This window comes from Cololabis saira, chromosome 17 (genome assembly GCF_033807715.1).
Source record: "Cololabis saira isolate AMF1-May2022 chromosome 17, fColSai1.1, whole genome shotgun sequence".
In the NCBI taxonomy this organism is placed as follows: Eukaryota; Metazoa; Chordata; class Actinopteri; order Beloniformes; family Belonidae; genus Cololabis; species Cololabis saira.
The window spans coordinates 9,557,033-9,579,124 of NC_084603.1; the positions used below are offsets into that span (position 1 = coordinate 9,557,033).

The following is a 22,092-nucleotide window of genomic DNA, read 5'->3' on the forward strand; positions in this document are numbered from 1 at the left end:
ACATTACAACAACTACTACAAAAAGTGAAACAAATACTCTATGGGCCGGAGTGGTCGTTTCTTTCCAAGTTTTACTCTGCGTGCAGAAAAATACATATTTTAGTCCTCTCTGAAGGCAGCGTCTGGACGGGTTTAGAAGAGGAATCTGGTATTTGTTTAATCAGCTTTGATCAAAATCCTCATGAATGACCAGATAAGAAAAAAACGTTTCTCTACTTAAAGCGGTGGTGGAGACAAAGATTGATCATTTTCAGTTGGTTGCATCAGGGATGACCACTGACTAGGTGACAAAAGGATCAGAAAAAGTGCGGAGGTGGTTGTTTGGAATCGTTGTTAAAAAAGGTATGTCTTTAAAACACGGACATTTGTTCTGAGGTGATACCAGTCCATTCCTCTCTCTTTTTTCCCTTTTCTTTTCTGTGTGTAAAGACATAAAATCCTCAGATCATTGTGGTTTTGCTACTAGGCAAATACAGCTCCAGATGAACAACAGCATATCCTCTTTTTACTATTCCATCATTTATGTAACAAACATAAGAAGATGAAGTCATGGGCAATGATGAGTACCCGTTACTGCTTTATTAGGATTTCTCACAAATTTGCAAGCGTATAAAATTAGCAGCAAGCATCTCAAAAGAAGCACTCCAAGCTGTAAATAAACTCTGCAGGTTCTGTGACATTGAGGAGAGAGAGAGAACACCCATGTTACACCCTTTATAAATATGGGTTGCTCTAATACATTCTGTTATCCTGAATGTTATTGTCGGAAAGTGTTAGTCGTGTTCCATGTGCCCCTTTTTAAATTTCAGGACCTGCCCCTCCAAAGGTCTCTGCACGTCCCTGCTAAGGATGTGTGGTCATTCCCTACCCCTAAGCCTAGGATTGTGGATATTGCTACCAGGGGAAAGAGGAATACTACCTTCCTAACTTTATACCTATAACAAGACAGATGGAGGAGGAAAAAGGGTGGGGAACAAATAAGAGGCTTTTCAAAGGACACGAAAAAACCACAGCAGAAGATTTCATCAAACGCTGCAAATAAAACTAAAAATAGATCACCACCTCCTGAGTCTGAATCACATGAAGAAGATTTATTGAAAGAGGTGGGGCCATAAATGCTCGTTTCCCTATGTGTGGTGTAAAGCCAGCCTCCAGGCTCCAGTCCCACTGAAACTGGTGTTACTTCCGCGCTGGCATCAGTACGGAAGTTCCCTGGTTGTGACTGAGAGGAGCTGCGTTGGTCTACTGCAGAAGTGCGCAGGGAAAGCAGCCTTGAAGTCCGTGACCCATCAAAACGTGAGTGGAAAAACTTTTCCTGTATGGTGAGGTAGGGCTGGGCGCAGTGGTGGACAGTAACGGAGCAAATTTACTTGAGTACTGTACTTAAGTACATATCCAGAGGATTTGTACTTTACTTGAGTATTAGATTTCTTTGTTACTTATTACTCTTACTTGAATACATTTCCAAGACAAATATTTTTACTTTTACTCGAGTAAATTTCTAGGAAGGCTGAAAAGTACTCTTTACTTTCAGGTCTGCTCTTTTTTCTTCTTCCCTAAAATCCTATTGGACACAAGCTGTTTTTGTCAAAGGAGGAGACCTATCACAGTGCACGCTCTCCACTGGGATGTACGGAAAGCGGAAATATGTCAAGCATCCTCAAAACGATACCGCCAAGTAGCCTGCGTTTGTCAAGACAGAGCCGCAACAAGTCAAGACAGAGCCGCAACAATGGCTACGCCTGCGTCAGGAGAAGAAAGACAATCCGCTGAGTCGTCTGAGTCTGATAATGAGCCGGACTCGGAGCAGGGACTTTCACAAAATCCTTGGCCGTATCTTAACTCAATGTTTGAGTTCGACCGAGTAAAAAACGAGGGCACAGACAAACCACAGACATTTATTTTCAAATGTTTATTGTTTCTGCCGAAGCAGAACTACGTCTCTGCTTTCAACAACTCAACATCGAATTCTTAGAAAAACAAGAGTTAAAAGATCCTTAAATTAATTTAGGAAAAATATAGTAATTTACTGATGTGGAAAATAAGAAATTTACTCTTACTCTTACTCTTACTTTTACTCAAAGTAAATTTAAAAGCATTTACTTTTGGATAGCCTACTTAAGTACCTTTAAAAGCAAGTACTTTTCTACTCTTACTCGAGTAATATTTTGACTGAGCTACTTTTACTTGTAACGGAGTCAATTTTGACCAGTAGTATTTGTACTCTTACTCAAGTACTGGGGTCGAGTACTCTGTCCACCTCTGGCGATATATCGAGTATAGGCGATGTATCTCGGCTTCTACTCTGTGCGATGTACAAAATGACTACATGAATACATTTGCTTTTAGCTGCGGGCATTAAATTACAGGCTTTTCTCACTCTCTCGTCTCGTCCCGTCTCGTCTCTCCTTCTCTGAGACATAAAACAAGCGCACCCTGTTACACACGTCAGTCACGTGCTGTCGTGTGTGCATTATCATTGGCCCCCGACCAGCTGCTGGTGTCAGCGCTGCTGTCCGGGACCGCCGCTCACTTCCACCCCGCTTTAACTTTCCCAAACTCGCCTGTTTGCGCCGTGAGTTCATCTGCGCGGTTGCTACGTGCAACGGACTCTTTTCAAAGCAAACCGGTTTAGTAAAGACGGGAGGGGATGTTTTCTCCTCGCACAATGCGCCGGCTCTCCGGAGAGCCGAGGAGCCTCTCAGCGCGACACGCGCAGCCGAGCCTTTAGACGGATTTATGGTCCGCGTTACACCAACGCAGTGCCTACGGCGTAAGGGTGCGTCGCCGCGTAACCTACGCCGTACCGTACGGTGTAGGTTCTGCGTTGATTTAACGCGGAACCATAATCCAGGCTTTTCTCTTCCACAGCTGAGAAACGTCACCTAGTGTTGCTTAAATGTCGCCACATGAAATCAATCACTATCATCGAAACAAAGTCAAACAAGACTATATGACGTCATATTTCTAAAAGTAAGTGAAAGTGATGCAAATTAAAGGAGGAGAGGATGAAACATTGCAGTCCCTGCACCTACAATTAGTCTTAATATAAAGGTGCTCTAAGGGCCGTCCTGCTCAGAGCAGCTCATCCTGGTAAATCCAGGTGAAACCAGGTAAAACCAGGACCAGAACATGTTCTTAGCAGATGTTCTTCAGACGGGGATCAGAGAGATGCAACATGCACTTTCTGTTTTGAAATGACACTTTTTATGTTTGTGCCACTCACTGCTTAGTAACTGTTTAATAAATACAGTTTTGGTAAATTTGACTTATTTGAAAGTTTAAAATTAGCATATATTAATGCAGTATGAACAAGAATGTTTTAATGTAGACATATAGAATCATCATACTGGTGTGATTGTAGCATCAAAGTGTTAATTCAAGGCTAAGGCAAAATATCGAGATATATATCGTGTATCGTGACATGGGCTAAAAATATCGAGATATTAATAAAAGGCCATATCGCCCAGCCCTATGGTGAGGTGGAAGCAGGGTGGAGGTAACGTAAATAAAATATTAAAAATAGACCTGACAAAAAGATACACATGAATTAAAAAATTAAGTAGCAAAATGTCGTTACATCGTAAAAAAAAAAAGAGATTGATATAGTATACCGTGTAGCCATATTCCTTAACAAATTTAAAGTTAACATCATTGAATCATTATCTTCAGACGAGGGTAGATTAATTATTTTGGTTTTCAAATCGAATAACTCCATTTTCATAGTTTGTAATTTGTATAATTATAATAAAACAACTCAGGGCAAAAACTATGTTTACACAATTATGTATGAAACTTGAAGCTCTTAAATTGAAATACAAGGGAGCACACATGGTTCTTAGAGGAGATTATAGTCATGTGTAGTATAATTTCCCCCCTAAAAAAGGCACGTGTGTATTATAATATAAACTATAAACTATCTTGCTTTTACTAACATGAGGTCTGATGCCATTAATACGCTGCAGGTAGAAGTACAGTAAATGTCATGGTACAGAAACTTGATAAGAATGTGGAATTTTATATGATATTCCTGTCCATATCTTGGTATTTATGTTTGTTAATTTCTTTCCCAAAATGGTAAAAACTAAAACTATATTAACTTTATGGTTTAAACGAGACTTATCAAGTTTAGGAAGAGTCCTTTTTGACTTATGCAGAGGGTTTTTCCAGATTCGTGTACCCAGCCCTTTCTCTCAATGTACATGACTTCACATGTAAGGATATTATTATCATGTTTTTTAACTTTGTATGGATAAATAAGAACCATCATCTGAAGAAATCATGGCTTTCTGGACTTAAGGATAAAGGTGGTTTTGATCTACTGCACTTCATGGACTTGAATTATACATTTATGGTCAAATAGCTAAAAGAATGCTTAAAAGCTCCAGAACCATGGCATTTCATCCCACCACAATATATTCAAGAAGGTTGGAGGTATTCAGTTCTTGTTGTCAGGCAATTATAGTCTCTCAAAGTTACCAGTTAAGTCCAGATTTGATCAACAAGCATTGTTAACGTGGAAACTGTTATTCACGTAATTTTTCTCTGCATAAATCCATCATCTGGAACAACGAATGTATCACTAAAAGGAACCATTCACTCTATTTACAGGATTGGGTTGATACAAATATATGTACCGGTATATAATATACATTTTAAAGACTTATTTAACTCGTCTGTCTTTTTTTTTTTTAAAGTCTGTTTATTAAATTTTTCAGAGATTTTTACAATTGAAAAAGTGAAAAATACAAGTCATATGTCAACAATAAAAGAGAAACGTTCAGGAGTGGTTACAGTAGTGGTATTCAAACAGATTAAAATAAAGAAAAGCAAAAGAAAGAAACACCTAACAAACATACACGTTAGACCACAATCAGACCAGGACAGAGACAAAGACAAAGACACGCTCACTAAGACAAAGACAAAGACAGAGACAAAGACGAAGACAAGGACAAAACTGAAGACAGAGACAAAAACATAGACAACTGGCTGGAGGGAGCATGTACCTGCCTAGGTCAGACGGACGGCACCAGGAGCGGACGCAGCCCACAATTGTACAAGTCAAATCATATAACAGCCGAGCCAGCGGAGAAGAGTAGAGAGATACACTATTTCAACCCTGCGATCATAGAAAGTAAAGGGGCCCATATTTTCTCAAACTGTGGCACCCTGTCGGAGAGAACAAATCTGATACTTTCTAGATGAATAACATTCCCTAGCTCCTTTATCCACATTTCAACAGTGGGAGGGCTCTCCGATTTCCAGAACTGGAGTATTAACTTCCTGGCCACTAGAGTAGCAAGCCTAACTGCCTGGCGTTCAAACTTGTTCCGTGCCCAGCCCCGTTCCACAACGCCAAACAGCGCCGTCAGCGGTTCAGGGGGAAAATCTCTCCGAAATGCTTTAGACATGAAATCAAAAATGCCACTCCAGAAGGCTTGTAATTTACGACAGCGAATAAATAAGTGAGCCAAAGTGCCTTCCTCAGTGATACACTTGCAGCACATAGGAGAACCATTGTGAATTTTATGCAATTTAACCGGAGAGAAGTGTAGCCTGTGGATTATTTTAAATTGGATTAAAGAATGCCTGATGTTAATGGAACTCCTATGAACATTGTCAATGCATTCTTCCCACATATCTTCCGGAATGTCTACACCTAAGTCTGCTTGCCACAGCTGCTGGAGGTGAGATGATGATGGGCTAGAGATATTCTGCAGGGTATCATAAACTCGGAGACCGCACCCTCACCAAAGGGTAGGATATCCATAAGGCAGTCTAAAACAGGATGAAGTGTTTTCTGTTCAAAATTATCAAGATGGGATCTAAAAAAGTCTCTGATCTGAAAGAACCTGAAATGATGCGTGATCGGCAGCTGGTACATTTCTCTAAGCTGTTGAAAGGAAACAAACTGATCTTTGATATAAAAATTATCTAACGAGTCGATGCCCTTGTCTCTCCATGTTCTGAACACAAAGTCAGTCAAACCCGGTTTAAAGGCGTGGTTGCCGCATATGGGCGTGTGTAAATACATTTTAGGGGCTTTCACAAATGAAAGTAATTGAGACCAAACCTTCAACAAGTTTTGGATGATCGGGTTACAATTAAATACTGTTTTGTTAAATTTGACGGGGGCGTTTAACAATGCAGGAAGACTAGTGTTTACGCATGATAGGTGTTCCAACCGCAGCCAAGAAGGCATATTCTCTATGCTATTGCCGACATAACAGTCATACCAGTGAGCCAGAAAGTTCCAGTGAGCCGCAAAGTAATATTGTCTAAAATGAGGGAGGCCAAAGCCCCCTTCATCCTTACGCTTGATAAGATGCGACATCTTTATTCTTGGAGCTTTATCGAACCAGATGAAGGCAGAGATCACAGAGTCCAAATTCTTAAAGTAGTATTGCGGAATACTCACTGGGAGTGACTGAAAAATATACAGGAATCTTGGTAATGTAACCATTTTGATTGCGTTTATGCGCCCTGCCATGGAAATGGGCAAAGTTTTCCAAAATTCAATATTGCTTTTCAGTTGCTTCATCTTGTCCGCCCAGTTTAACTTCAGCAGCTGATCTAGTTTAGACGTCACTATAATACCCAAACTTTTAAATTTGTGCAACACTATTTTGAAGGGAGTGGACTCCAAGTGAGACATGTCTACGACTACGACCTCAGATAAAGGCATCAATTCGCTCTTGGACCAGTTGATACGGTAACCGGAGAAGGCACCAAACTCATTAATGAGGTTCAGTAAGGGTGGAATGGAGGTTTTTGGGTCGGAAATATATAGAACCACGTCGTCAGCGTACGCTGATATTTTGTGTACAGTGCCATTTTGCACTATTGGACGTATAGCCTCGCTAGAACGTATGCGGGAGGCCAGGGGTTCCAGCGCAAGAGCGAAAATGTATGGAGATATCGGGTCCCCCTGCCTAGTCCCCCGAAATAGTCTGAAGGGGGCCGATTCGGTTCGATTGGTGACTACTGTAGCCGCTGGTTCCCGATATATAATACGCATCCAGTTAATGAACGCTTCGCCGAAACCAAACCTGGACAAAACAGACAACATATACGGGTGCTCAATCTGATCAAACGCTTTCTCCGCGTCTAACGAAATAACGATTGCATCTTCCGAAGCCCGCATGGGGCTATACATTAAGTTAAAGAGCCTTCTCATATTGAACTGAATATGTCTGTCCGGCATGAAACCAGTCTGGTCCGGATGAATGATTTTGGTAATATGTTCTTTTAGGCGCGACGCCAGTATTTTACTCAAGATCTTAGATTCAACTGGCAGAAGGGAGATAGGTCTGTAAGAGGAGGCTAGCGAAGGATCTCGATCCTTCTTAAGTATAAGTGATATCCTCCCGAGGTACGCCCCTCTAGGCATAGATCCCTGCTCTCTGGAGTGATTGAACATACGAAGCATTAACGGCGCTAAGGAGCTCTTAAAAGCCTTATAGTATTCGGCTCCAAAGCCGTCCGGGCCAGGAGCCTTATTGTTGGGCGATTGTGCAATAGCCATTTCGACTTCCCCTATTGTGATATCCGCATCCAAGGCAGCTACAGCTTCCTCATCTAAGGAGGGAAGATCACAGTCATCCAGGAAGTCGTCAATCGTTCCCTGACTGCTCGAAGTCTTTGAGCTATATAGATCTCGATAAAATTCCTCAAAGCATTTATTAATATCCTTCGGTGTGGTTACCAGTCTTCCGCTTTTATTTTTGACTGAACGAATGGACTGAGAGGCTTGTGAATGTTTCAGCAGTCTGGCTAGTAATTTATGTGGTTTATCACCGATCTCGAAGATTTGCTGCCTATAATTTAACAGTTGAGAACAGACTTTTTTTGTTAAAATTGTATTAAAGTCATACCGTAGTTTTGTGATTTTACCCAATAATTCGGACGACGGGTTATCTACATATTCTTTATTTAACCGTATTAAGGTGGCTTCAATATCCCTCAGAGAAGCTTCTTGCAATTTTCGTTTGGCGGCCGCATGAGCAATAATACGTCCTCTCATGACAGCTTTACATGACTCCCACAGAACCGAGTCACCAACCTCGCCATTATCATTTGCGTCCAAGAAATGGGAAATGTTACTCGCCATTTCTTTCTGGAAGACTTCGTCTTTAAGGAGAAGAGGATCAAACCGCCAAGACCTATTAGTTCTGTTATCGAGTTCCGCAAAATGTAGATCCAGAGTCACTGGACTGTGATCCGATACTAAAATTGGACGATAAGTGCTGTCCGTAACCGCCGGCAAAAATTTCGAATCAATAAAAAAGTAGTCAATACGGCTTGATGATTTATGTACAGGACTATAAAACGAGTATTCTCTGCCCGTGGGGTTAAGTAAACGCCAGATGTCTACAATATTTGAGCTTTCCAACAAGACTTTTAGTCGGCCACTAGCTTTTGATTGAGGATACGGGAGAGCTGAGCTCCTGTCCAATATTGGGTCCATCAGACAAGTTAGCGTCGCCTGCTATCAGGATATGAGTGGAGTGAGCATCTGGAATACGATTAAACAGTTTTTGAAAGAACTCAGGGCTGTCAAAATTAGGACCATAAATATTCACTAGTGTAACATGCGTAGAAGCCAATTGACCTTGAAGTATTAGATACCTACCTTCATTATCGGATATAGTTACAGAGTGAGTGAATGGTACATTTTTCCGAAACAGTATAGCTACACCCCTGGCTTTCGCTCCAAAATTAGCATGATATGCCTGGCCTAACCAATTGGCTCTAAGAACTGATGGAGTGTTACGTTTAGCATGCGTCTCCTGCAAAAATATGACATCTGGTTGTATTGATTTTAAATGCGCCAGAACCTTCGCTCTCTTAACTGGATTTCCCAACCCTCTAACGTTCCAACTTATGAACCTTAGGGCTCCGCTGGTCGGACTGTTTACATTTTTATGTGTCATTGACACAGTTAACGGCAACGCCGCTCCCCGGCACCGCACTCACCCTCCCCCGGAAGGCACACAAACCCCCCCAGCCAGCAACACAGAACAAGAAACACAAAACACACCACCACCCCGTCCACCACCCCCCACCCCTAACAGAGGGACTAACCCTTACGGAGCCCAACTCTAACCTCCCTAGTACTATACAGGGCATAGTATCCTCCCCCTACTACCCCGCTCTATAATAAAAGCAGTGTGAGGAATATTAACCGTAAGTATATGTGGTGTTGCCTCAAAATAGCCACAAGTAACCAAAGTCCACAGTAACGGATATACGGAGCGAACGGCTCGCTCGATCGAACAAAAGACAGGCCTATAGAGAGCCCTTTAAGTGGGGCACCCCATCCCACAATTGCCTCAGAAACAAAGACAAATGCGGTTTAAATAAAAAGTGATAATAGAAACAGTTGTAATAGCGGTAAAACGGCGAGAGAACCTATAACAGCACGATAGGTGCAGGTTCTGGCTTTCTGGACAGTAAGCACATGTTGGCCTCCAGGAACATAAAGTGAAGTGCAAGCCACCGACTCCTAACGCAAGATGACATCAGCCTTGGGCTAATGGAACCTATAGCATAAACTGCACTAAGCTAGACCGAACGTAGGTCCCCCTGAGTTCCCCGGCCAAATCCCAACATCCACACATATACAAGACAAAGACAACAACCAGCACAATGGCAGACAGCCCTTTGTAACCACGTTAACTAGAAGCCTAAATTTAAGAATAGAAGGTAGCAGCGCCACAAACAAGCATATTAGAAGGATAATCAAACATTACTGAACGAAATAGCATAGATAAATAACTAATATAATGTAAAGAGAAGAGGAAGAAAGAAAAAAAAAAGAAGGGGGGGGAGAATAAAAAATATTAATATTAAAAATCACAGTAGCAGTAGTGACAGAAATCACAAGTCGAATTATTACAAAACGAGCGATAGGAAGGAACAGGTTTAGAGTTATAATACCGTTAAAATATGCTATATATGTTAATAAAGTTAAAGTTAAATAAAGACTGGTTGTGCTTAAGGAACGAAGGTGTAGGGGAAGATAAATAAATTAAAACAAATAAATAAACAATAAAAATAAATAAAATAGTTAATCAAAAATTAATGGTAATAATAATAATAATAATAATAATAATAATAATAATAATAATAATAATAATAATAATAATAATAATAAAATATATAAAAATAAAAAGAATAAAAAATAGCAAAAGAAGTAGATTGAACTAAACCATTTGCAGAGTTTGAACGTAAAGAAAACGTATGGCAAAAAATAAATAGCAATAATCAAAGTAAATAGCAAGGAGTGCATGCTTAACCTTACATTCACATTCTCCCACAGGCTGGCATACACCATTGACAATAACAGTCCAGTGTTCAGGCGCAAACAGGTTCACCCACACACACAGTCACGCCCACTCACGCCCCCACTCTCAGCAACCAATTAAATCAGACAGTGCACCGGTAACTTAGCATGAAAACCCAGGCTCTGCTGTGATCAGAAAGAAGACAGCCACACGCGCAACTACGCAGGCATTCCAAAGTAAATTAAATTAAATTAAATTAAAATTAAAAAAAAATATAAATATATATAAAAATAAAATAAATAAATAAATAAATAAATAAAAGAAAAACATTTTTTCCCACCGTCACATCATCACAAGCCACAATCTGCATCCTGATGACATGAGCTCAATAGTGTCTTTAGCGGCCCTTAGTTGACTGCTCAGATGCAAATGTGAAAATTATTATTACTTACTTTTTTTTCCCCCCTAAATATCATTTCAATTTGGAATGTAATAAAAAGAAAAACCCACGGAGAACAGAACAAGAAACTTGAAGGTGGAAAGATGATGAATTAGAAAAAAAAAAATATATAGGGAAAAGAGCACCTCCAAATCAAATAGGACTTATATTTTCCTCCCACTTCCTTAAACTTGAAGGATATGAGTTTGTCATGGATGTCCCTGGGAGTTTTCGGAGCGAGAAGCGGCACCAGCGGGTGATGTGTCCATCTGGGTCAGAAAAAGTTGTTCGGGACGTACCTCCTTTCCCTCAATGATGACACGGGTGCCTGCGAAGTGTGCCCTTTTCCCTTCTCTCTTTGCAGCTTCAATAATGGGCCACAGCTTGTTTCGTGTTGCTTTGTCATCAGAAGTCAGGTCTTCAGCGAACCTCAGCTTGTTATTTTTCAGGTACTCGCTCTTTTTTGCCATCCTCCACAGAAGGTCTCTTGTAGATCTGTTTGTAAAACGGATAATAGTCGTCCTGTGCCTGTTTGAAGTCCCCTGGTATCTTCCTAGACGATGAACAATGTCAATGTCATCTATAATTTTTTGCTGAGAGGCAGGTACCACAGCACAGCAGATATTGACAACCTTGGATTTAATGTCTTCATCATTTCCCTCGGGAACACCACGGAGTCTGAGGTTCCATCTCCGCCCGTACCTTTCAGCTTCATTAAGCTTGAGTTGCAGATCTGCTATTTGTTGGTCATGTTTTTCACTAGCAGTTTTGACCACTTTCATATCAGTTTTTAATGATTCAACCTCTGCGAAGGCAAAATCAACAGACTTCTTCAGGGCTTCAATGCCCACAGTATTCCTGGTGATCATGTCTTCCAGGTTATCAGCACGAACATTGATTGCAGCAACAATATTGGTCTGCAAGTCTGCGAGAGATATCTCAGTTTTCTGTTTTTTTTCTTTTGGTTTCACTGGGGTATTGGGAGCAGATTCAGGCAGAGAAGGGCCATTTCCAGAGACTGTATAGTCATGTTCAGTATCAACAGGTGCTGCAGTTGAGTTTTCAGTTGAGGAGCTCGCTTGTGTCATGTGAGCATTTAAAGTTGGAGGCACTCCAAAAATCATACCTTTTTTGGAGACAGTTGGTTCTTTGTCTTTCCGTTTCGTTCCTTGTTCTTTTGGCATCTTGTTCAGATGAGAAGTGGCGCTCCACAATCACAGTAGCACGTGTGGCTATTTTTAGCTTAGCTGCGCGACGACGGCTGCTATCCGGCAAAGGCAGAGGCAACTAACTTGATATTAGCTGGAGAGTCGGAGTTGAAGTAACGTGGGTATTATTAACACATAGTTTGGGTGTGTTTAAAGTATCATATATGAAGTCAAAAAATGATGTTAAGGGATAGAGGTGCAATGCACTGCTCAGCCACGAAGACTTGCGTCTGTACCGGTCGCCATCTTGGCCAGCCCCCCAGGCATTCCAAAGTAAACCATATAGTTATAACAACATTGCTGCACACGCATTCAGCCGCACAGACATCCGCTCACGCGCACAAGCAAGTACACGCGCGCACACACACACACACACACACACACACACACACACACACACACACACACTTGGAAATGGCGGAGAAACGTGAGAAACCACATAACAGTCCAGCTTACTCAAAGATGAATAAAATAACATGGCAGCGATGCTACGAGCTAAACGAATGACCAATATAGTCCAAGAAAAAACGTAGAGGCATCCCGCAGCCCGGCTATGTTTTGAAACTAGAAACCGCAGCGGCAGTAAGATCAGCCGGGCTACCGTGCCTGTAAAGTCAATAAGCGCGTAGGATAAAAGTCAGTGCAGGAAAAAAAAAGGAAAAACAGAGTCTTGAAGAGGCACTTCACTCACATTTGGTCGGAGCACCAATGGTTCTGTAAACTAATATCACATACCTTTAGTCTTCAGCCACCGCCAGAAAGCCCAAAAAAAAAAAAAAACAAGAATAAAACCCGTAATCACTGGCCCTCTTCGTTGTCCGCGTCTTCAACGATAACGTTACCGTCTCCAGCTGCAGAAACCGCCATAGATCCAATATCACCTACATCCAGGTCGCCGCCCGCGGGCGCGCCGCCAACGGCCCCGTCACCCCCCCGGACTCCCACGCCGTCCTCAATGACCCGCGCCGCGTCCAGGAAGGCGTCCGCCGCCCCGGGGGTGTCGAAGTACCGCGTGGTTCCATCCCGAGTGATGCGAAGCCGGGTCTCGCGCGTCCCCACGAAGCCAGACTGCAGCCCTGCAGCCTTGCACCTTCCCCGGACCTCGTAGAACTTCTTGCGTTGTTGGAACGTTGACGTCGGTAGATCCGGGAATATAGACACCCTTGTGCCGTTGTAGCTGAGGGGGGCCTGCTTGGCAGCCAGCTTGATTATCAGCTGTTTCACATCAAGATAATGTATCCTAGCGATGATGGCCCTGATGCGACCTCCTCTCTCAGGTTTTGGGCCAACCCTGTGTGCTACGTCGACGCGCACTCCATCAGGAAAATGCTCGGGCCCAAGTAGACTAGGAATTAGCCTGGAGACGAAGCCCGTGGCGTCTAATTTTTCTTTTCCCTCGGCGATCGGCCCGAGCCTAATGTTGAAACGTCTCGATCTCAGCTCGTTAGCCAGCATGGCCTTGCGTGTGTCGTCGTGGGCGGCTTGAAGTGCTTTGATCTTGGCGTCCTGGGCTGCTAGCCGCGCGTCGTGGCTAGCTACAGTTACCTCGATGTCCCGCACCTTGTCGATCACCGTGGACAGTGTAGTCTGCACGGAGCACAGGTTGTTGGAAACCACGGTGATTTTGGTTTCCAGTGAGCCCTGTAGCCTATGAATAGCGTCCAACAGGTCGGCATTAGTGGGGCTAGTCACCACGTTAGCTGCCTCTGCCTGGCTGGCAGCCATATTAGCATCCGTTGTTTGGCTAGCTAGTTTTCCACTCGGCAAACTTCTGACTTCAACTGACTCACTATTTTGGGCAGCGATAGGCGTTCTAGTGGGATATCTGCGGTTCGTGTGGTCCTTAGACATACTTTAGGGCATGTGGCATATGGAATTATTGCGATTAAGTTCCTCAAAGTATCAATTATATACCATTAAGAGCGGAGCTGCTCGAAAGTACGACTCACTCCATTGTCAGTCGACCACGCCTCTATTAACTCGTCTGTCTGCTATGTAATAAACTTCATTGATTTGTTAGTAATTTCATATTTAAACTTGAGATAGTAGACCTGTTGATGTACTCCAGACATGGAGTTTGTTCCCTGTCTGGAACAAACTCCCAGAAACCCTCAGATCAGCTTAATCAGCTTAAACACAAGTGTATTAAATCCAGGTTGAAGACACATGAATTTTCAGCTGCCTTTTAATGAAGCTCTAAATCTGCAGTTCCAAATCTTAATCCCATTTTAACTACTGATTTCATTTATTGTTCGTATTTCTTTCTTTTTGGTTAAAATTTTTCTAAATCATGCTTTTTATGAATGTTTTAATTTAATTTTCTTTGTAAAGCACTTTGAACCACCTTGTTGTTGCTATAGAACTAAACTTGCCTTGCCTTGCCCTGCTATGCACATAAACTGGTCTGGTCTGCTCTTCAGGAACAACTAGACGGTGAGGTAAATGACGTGTTCTTAACCCTTTGTTGTCAAATATTGACTTACAAAATGGAGCATGGCTCTGTATTATTAGTGATCTGATAGGGTTGTGCTGTAATATATTTTTTTGTGCATTTCAGTTGTTGGCCAAGTCCCGGTCTGTTCCCTCATAGTTAAACAGAATCTACGTATAAGTATAGAAATAGTCTTCAATATCCCTCCCCTACTCCCACTATAGCAGGCAAGTAGAAATTATCTGATTAATCCCATTACTAGAATTAGCAATTCATAGATATACAGTAGAGTGAGTGATAGAAAAATATCACTCAGACTGCTGTGTTCAGTGTTCAGTAAAGATTACAATTGTTAATGATTCTGAGTAGAAGAAGCTGTATTTTATACTAACTAAATAAAAGATTCTGATGACATAAAACACACAAGTGATTAATTGTACAGTACAATAAAACCATTGGAATATATCAACCGCATGACAATCAAACACATTTTTGTGTCTTATATGTTTCCCAGGCAGTTCAGTCAAGAGAAAATGGATCGTCAAACACCCCCACACAAAATTCACTGTGAGTCCTTTTAATGGATTTGATATTAAAACGGTTTTTAAGCTCACACTTTGTTAATAATTCCTGAGAAATTTAACATGCTGAACTTTTTCCTATTATAAGCTCTTGAAAGTTCATCAGAAGGCCAGACAACTAGTAGTGACATTCCAATGACTGTCTCGTTGGATCCCTCCAGTGATCAGGTTTGTCATTACTTTCAAAATTCCTGTAAATATGAGACGCTTAAGTTGAGGTTCATTCATGTATATCCTTGCATGTTTTCTTAGTAAAAGAATAAAAAATAAAGCTTATTGAAGTTAAAACACAGTATACCAATTATTCTGTATTATTTCAGGAACAAATGTAAGAAGAAATTTATAAGAAAACACTATGTTTTGACAATATTTTCACAATATTATAATATATGTAATGCAAGAAAAATGTAAGGATCAAACGTCACAAAGTTTGGGTACAGTTGAACATACGTGCTCTGGAAATATTTCTTGTGTAGGTCTGAACTTAAATCTGCCAGATAACGAGAGGTTCAGATAACTTTACACAAAACCTTCCTAATTTGGTCGTAGTAGTTGATGATGCTGGCAGCGTTTCACAGGAGGGCTAGGGTTTTTTGCTGACCCTGATCAAACGTAATCACAAAGGTCTGACCTAACGGATGGGTGTGCACGGGTCTCAGTAGTGTTGCACCTTCAGTGTAGAGTTGAGGCCTGTCTCACATCGTCTGGAAGACTGTTCCAGATTTTCAGAACATGAAGCTGAAACGCAGCTTCAGCTTATTTAGTCCTGACTCTGGTGCACCAGCAGGAGACCACTTTCTGAGGTTCTCAGAGTCGGAGTTGGTTCATATGGCTCTAACATGTCATGTATGTAGTTTGGTGCTAATCCATGAAGACACTTGTACACAAGCAAAACTGTTTAAAAGTCTATTCCCTGAGCGACAGGAAGCCAGTGCAGAGACCTGAGAACTGGACTAATATGGTGTTGTTTGCTGGCTCTAGTCAGGACTGGACCAGGATGCAGTACATCCGTAGCTGTCTTACAGCCCAGCGAGCAGGCTGCTACAGTAGTCTAACCTGCTGGAAATTAACACGTCTTTCTAAATCTGGTTTAGACAATATTCCTTTGATTCTGCCGATGTTTTTAGATTATAAAAAGCTGTTGGCTTGTTTAAGTTCAGATACTACCTCAAGATTTCTAACCTGGTTTTTAGGTTCCAAAGAGAGTTGCAACTACCCCTCTTTACATTTAGAATAAAACTTTAAAATGTTTTTTTTTTTGTTTTCTAAGGATAAATTCAAGAACAATGAAAATATAAGAAGTACCTCAACCGGTTCAAGGTATGGAAAAGTGTTTTCTGTAATTGCACTAGAAGAATAACACTGATGAGCAGTCATGACTCTTACCTTCATCGTTGTTTTCATGTCTGTAGATTTACATCAGACTTTGATGTTACTGGAAAGCTCGGCAAAGGAGGCTTTGGTCGTGTTTTCACTGCAAGAAAAAAGCTCTTGGACAAGCAATATGCCGTTAAGATTGTCCGTGCAACAGAGTAAGTAATAGTAGGTCTCCACCCCTACGCTGCTTAGAAATTATTTCCATAAAAGTTATGTGCTTGTCTTTTATGGATAAGGATGCTAATATTTCACAAATAGATACCTTACAAGAAGGATGCTTTCAATGTTTCATCAATAAGATTTTCATTTTTTTATTCTTTGATCAGAAAGGCTCAGCGAGAGGCAAAGGCCTTATCAGACCTCCAACACCCGAACGTTGTCAGATACTATGACTGCTGGATGGAGGATTCAAAATATCGAAGCAACTTCGGCTCCGGCTCCAGCTCCGGCTTCAGCTCCAGCTCCTCTAAGTAAGTCTTTTCCCCTCATGAAAGGTAGTTTATTACAGAATGACAACCAAATCCTTATTTTTTTTCTCTTTTCTGTAGGTCTAACAGTAACTCGCGTCCAGAGTACCTCTATATAATGATGGAATTATGTTGCTCTGAAACACTTAAACACTGGATAAAAAATAGGAATGAGACTACTCTGCAAGACTCACAGAGAAGAGCACAAAGTCTTTCCATTCTCCAACAAATTGTCAGTGGAGTTGAGTACATTCACTCTAAGAACTGCATTCACAGGGACCTAAAGGTGGGTTTTGTGGTTTTACTCACAAATATAATAGTACTCCACGACACTCTTACTGTGTTTTCTGTTAAAGGACAGTGAATCTGTGTCAGAGAGGTGTCAGTATGAATTTGTTGAGATTGGATGAGAAAGGGAACCTGATCTGGCCTACAAAACACAGAAAGTAATTAACCTCATAGGGTCAGCAAAGTCATCAGTCCACATTTCATTGAAAAAGTTGAATATTTTGACTATTTAAGTCTTCAGAAATTTAGTGTCAGACTGAACTATGTATTTTTTTGTTTTTGGGAAATGGAGAAAGATCCCTGAGCAACCTGCTTCACGTGGCTTTTGTGTTTTTTTTGCATTAGTTTCATGTTCTCTGGTTTTAATTGCTGTTCTTACTTTTCAATGACCAGCCCGCCAATATCATGTTTGGAAAGGATGACGTGGTGAAGATTGGGGACTTTGGTTTGGTGGCTACAGAAATTGAGGATGATGACGGCAACCTGATGAAGAGGACAAAAGAACAAGGAACCAGATCTTATATGGCTCCTGAACAAGTGAGACTGTTTACTGAATAATGACACAAGTATCTAATTTTTTTTAAATGCAGGTGTTTGTATTTTTTTAAACTCACACAAAACTACTAAGTTAAAATATTTCAGCAATCCACCTGCCAAGTATCGTTTTACAGTTTAGTTCCAGATACATGCAAAGATCCCTTCACTGAAAATATATGAACTATATTTCTATTACAGATGACCGATACATACGACCAGAAAGTGGACATGTTTGCTTTGGGGCTGATCTTCTTTGAACTTCTTTGGAAAATTTCATCTGGCCATGAAAGAGCAAAGGTGAGTTTGCCATTAAGAAAAGCATGAAACAAAAATAAACAAAACTAGAAAAATAAGAAGATCTTGTAACACAACATGTGGACAAGCCTCCCCCTGAAGTTATGTCAGCCAAAGAGGGGGAGAAGGGTGTGCTAACGTTTTCCTCAGTAAGAATACACATCTATGTTGACAACATTTATTTAATGGGTAAAAAAAGGTTTGTTTTTGATGTATGTGAATCTGCACTATAATCACTTTGTTTTCGAGAAATGAAGAACAACATTAGACATTGGTATGTAAACATTTCTTAAGAACTGTATATTTATTAAGGGGTCCTAGTTTTTTCACGGTTGTAGATAGCAGCATGTTGTGGTTAGCTGTAGCGAAGGCTGAAGATAGGTCAAGATGGACAGGAAGAGAGGATTGACCCGGTGCTCTCAGTAGAGACGTTTCAGTGGAGCAGCTCTTTTTGAAAACAGACCAGTTTGTATAAAAGTTAATTTTGTGTGAGGAGGTCCATGACCTATTAAGAAACTGCTAATCATTCAATAACCTTTAAAGGAAGGGAAGCGGGGAGACCCTGCGTCTGCAGAGGTGGTAGAGGTGTTCTGTTCTGTGACCGTGGTGGGAGGGGACTAGGTGTGTCATCAGGGCAGAGGAACAGGAAACAAAGAAGTGTCGAGACTTAGTGAAGTTGAAGAGAATGAAGAATGGAAAGGCGGATGGTTCTGATGCTGTACTGGTATAAAATATGAGAGGATCTAGCAGAGAAAGGGGAATATTTATCTAAATCAGGGGTCGGCAACCCGCGGCTCTAGAGCCGCATGTGGCTCTTTAGCACCGCCCTAGTGGCTCCTGGAGCTTTTTCAAAAATGTTTGAATTTTTTTTTCCTTTTTTTTCTTTTTTTTCTTCTATTTTTCTTTTTTCCTTTTTTTCTCTTTTTTTCTTCCTTTTTCCTTTCCTTTTTGATCTCGACATTTATAAATTTTGACTTTTCTCTCAACATTTCCACTTTTTTCTCGACATTTCCACTTTTTTCTTGACATTTTGACTTTTTTCCCAACATTTCTCCTTTCGCCATTTGCCTTCATTCTAAGGCTTATACAAGACTTTTCATTCTTTGCGGCTCCAGACATATTTGTTTTTTGTGTTTTTGCTCCAATATGGCTCTTTCAACATTTTGGGTTGCCAACCCCTGATCTAAATTGTTAAACATCTTGGGTGGCGTAACAGAGGGTTTCAGGTGGAAGTGGGACTGTATCAAGGATCTGCACTGAGCACCGTCTTGTTTCCCACAGTGATGGATAAGAGGAAGGATAGTAAATACATTGATAGAGTGATGGTGGAGCAGTCAGGAAGGAGAAAAGGAGACCAAAGAGGAGATGTTCTGGTTGTTAGAGTGACAGAGGAAGATGCTTCTGTTTGATTTTGCGTTAAATTTTGAAGGGATTCCTTAGTAAACTCTGCTGGGCGAGTGCTCGCACCTAAAGGGAAAACTACAGATATTTAATCCATAGCATAGAAGGAATTTCCTGTGAGGTGACAATTATATTAGATGAGATTGTCCTTTATTTCTCCCTCAATAGGGAAATTCTCTTTGTGCAGCAGCAGTACACTCAACACACACATGCAGGGAAAGGGTAAAAAAAGTAAAAAATGTATTATTACAAAATATAAACAGTATACATTGGAATGAAAAATAAAAAGTAGTGCAGTACGGGAAAGAAAGAAAAACAGTGCAAAAAAACAGGTAGGATTCAAGGCAACCCAGGAAAGGTACATGCAATTAATTAAACTGTGCTCCTAAACATATAAGTATAGATAAAATATGACATGGACTCTTGTAAGCAGATTAAACAAATATCGTTTAGTTTATAACAAGGTTGATTATAAAAGGATTGCTGTCCATGTAGAGTTGAGTTCTTGTGAATTAGTATTAAAAAAAATAACAATTATATTAAAAGTGATCATGAATAAGTTACCTCATGCTCACATTTAAAATCTTCCATGAGCAGAGTGCTAACTAACCAACTGCAGTTAGCTTCTTTTCTGCATGGTGTCTAATCACAGCAGAATCACATGCAGAAAGAGCCTTTTAAATCTTTTAACCTGTCATTAACTTTTTACTATTTATAGGACATTTCAGTAGAATTTAGTTTAAATGACTTATTAACTAAACAATGTTCTATCTAATCCTTTCTGACTGTGTGTATACCAGTTATTTGCTGATGCAAGAAGCCAGAGGTTTCCTGAAGAGTTTTCACAAACTTTCCCCCAAGAGGTAGGCTGTCCTGTGTTTTTTCTTCAGTAACTGATAAATAAATTGGAAAACTGAAATGTATATGCATAAAAACCTATGTGGAGCTTCGGCCAGAGGATGGATGCTCTTATTTTACAGATATGCAATTCTCAAACAATCTTCATCATTTTTCAGTGTGGAATAATTAAGTTGCTGCTGTGTGAGCAGCCAGAAGAACGACCTTCAGCAGATGCATTGAAGGTGGAGTTGGAAAATTGTGTTGAGTGAAAAAGGGACAATCTGAAACTCTCCTGGTAGCTTTTGAAATGCTAAATGAGCACATGGAGACCGCCTGTGATTTGCAAACAAATTTTGATGGATGTTCATATAATTTCTTTGAAAATGTTTTAACAAATTGCACTTTTATGTGCAGGAGATGAAATCATGAAAAATTAGCTTGTGCATGCAATCAGGAAATATGAATTTCAAATTATAACTGTATTTTTAGGCCAACACTGCACAAATATTTTTTAGCAAAACCGTGTTTGAGTATGAAATGCCTCCTCTACAGTACAGTAGTCTTGGTCAGTTCTGTAGGCTTTTTCTATGCCGGTTCTACTCATGTACACAATGTAAACAATGGATGCAGCGTCAGTTATGTGATTCTTACATGTTCTACTTAACGTGCCTTTGGTGTTATTTGTTAGAGGTCATATTTTATTGTACTGTTGATATCCATTATTGTGTTTTTTGTTATATGTTAATTGAAACTGTATATTGTAATTTGAAATGTCTTTGCAGTTGTTAAGGGAAAAATGTTTAGACATGCTAAGTAGTTTTGAACAGAAAAATTGTATTTACAATTGTATTGTATTTGATTTTAAGGTTCCTTTACTAGTTTTTAAGTGTCTTAATGGTCTTTGGCCTTCTTATTTGTCTGCACTACTTTTACCCTATCAACCCTCGCGGACCCTGAGGTCCTCCGGTGCCTTTTAACGATACCAAGAGTCAGAACCAGGACACACGGGGAGGCGGCATTCAGTTTTTATGGTCCCCGATTGTGGAACAGCCTCCCGGAGAACCTCAGGGCCGCAGAGACTGTTGATGTTTTTAAAAAGAGGCTCAAGACCCATCTCTTTAATCAGGCTTTTAACTGACTCATTTAACTCTTTTACATTTTTTATGCTCACCCTTATTTTTATTGGATCTTACTACTCTGTTTTATATTAATCTTTAGTTTATCCTGTTTTATCATATTTTATTTTCATTGTTTTATCTCAATGTTATATCTAAATGTTTTAGTCGTTATTTATGGCCTATTTTATACATTCTACTGTCTTATCTTTTAGTTTTTAATGTCTCGCTTTCTACACATACTTTTAGGATTTTGTGTTATGTTATACTTTTTAAACTCTATTAGTGTATTTTATCCTCCTTTTCTTGTAGCTTTTATCTCCAGTGTTTCCTTTCCTCATGGGGAGCCTCCATGCTGGGAGTAGCCATGTCTGCACCATGTGTCTGCGTGTGTCTATCTGTGTGTGTGTGGGGGGAGGGGGGGGGGGCACTAATACATTTTATGTTTATGTTTTATGAAAAGCACTTTGTGTTACATTTTTTTTGTATGAAAGGTGCTTTAAAAATAAAGTTTGATTTGATTTGATTTGAGTGACTCTGGCCTGCAGGGGGTGGTCCTGGGGATGGTTCTGGCCTGGATGGTTCTGGAGCTCTGCACCACGGTTTCACCGCTGTGGTGTGGACTCCTCTATCCGTCCGGGCCGGGATGGTCTCTGTGGAGGAAACCCTTGTAGTTGCGAGCTATGAGACCTCCTGACGTGGACGGCTCCCTGTTACCGTTTCCTCACCTGGATCCTCTGTGCTCAGCCATGTCTGCACCATGTGTCTGCATGTGTGTCTGTGTGTGTAACTTGGGTGAATTGTGGTGGGCTTGTGTCTGTCTGTGTG

At 40.6% G+C, this 22,092-nt stretch overlaps 1 protein-coding gene across 6 annotated transcripts; it reads left to right on the plus strand.

Annotated features, from left to right (window-relative positions):
• The first annotated feature begins 1,163 nt into the window (after window positions 1-1,163).
• Window positions 1,164-21,662, plus strand: LOC133464175 (eukaryotic translation initiation factor 2-alpha kinase 3-like). 6 transcript variants are annotated; one of them, XM_061746215.1, is made up of 13 exons: window positions 1,164-1,296; window positions 14,294-14,371; window positions 14,491-14,595; window positions 14,883-14,931; window positions 15,034-15,113; window positions 16,216-16,265; window positions 16,358-16,477; window positions 16,649-16,792; window positions 16,871-17,075; window positions 17,471-17,614; window positions 17,813-17,911; window positions 20,110-20,172; window positions 20,326-21,662. In XM_061746215.1, the coding sequence occupies exons 4-13, from the start codon at window positions 14,898-14,900 to the stop codon at window positions 20,416-20,418; spliced, it is 1,032 nt and encodes a 343-aa protein (XP_061602199.1). In that variant the 5' UTR covers window positions 1,164-1,296; window positions 14,294-14,371; window positions 14,491-14,595; window positions 14,883-14,897; the 3' UTR covers window positions 20,419-21,662. The 6 variants fall into 6 exon arrangements, with proteins under 6 accessions (XP_061602199.1, XP_061602203.1, XP_061602202.1 ...); XM_061746219.1 differs by having other exon boundaries at window positions 14,294-14,366; XM_061746218.1 differs by having other exon boundaries at window positions 14,354-14,371.
• Window positions 21,663-22,092: the final 430 nt, after the last annotated feature.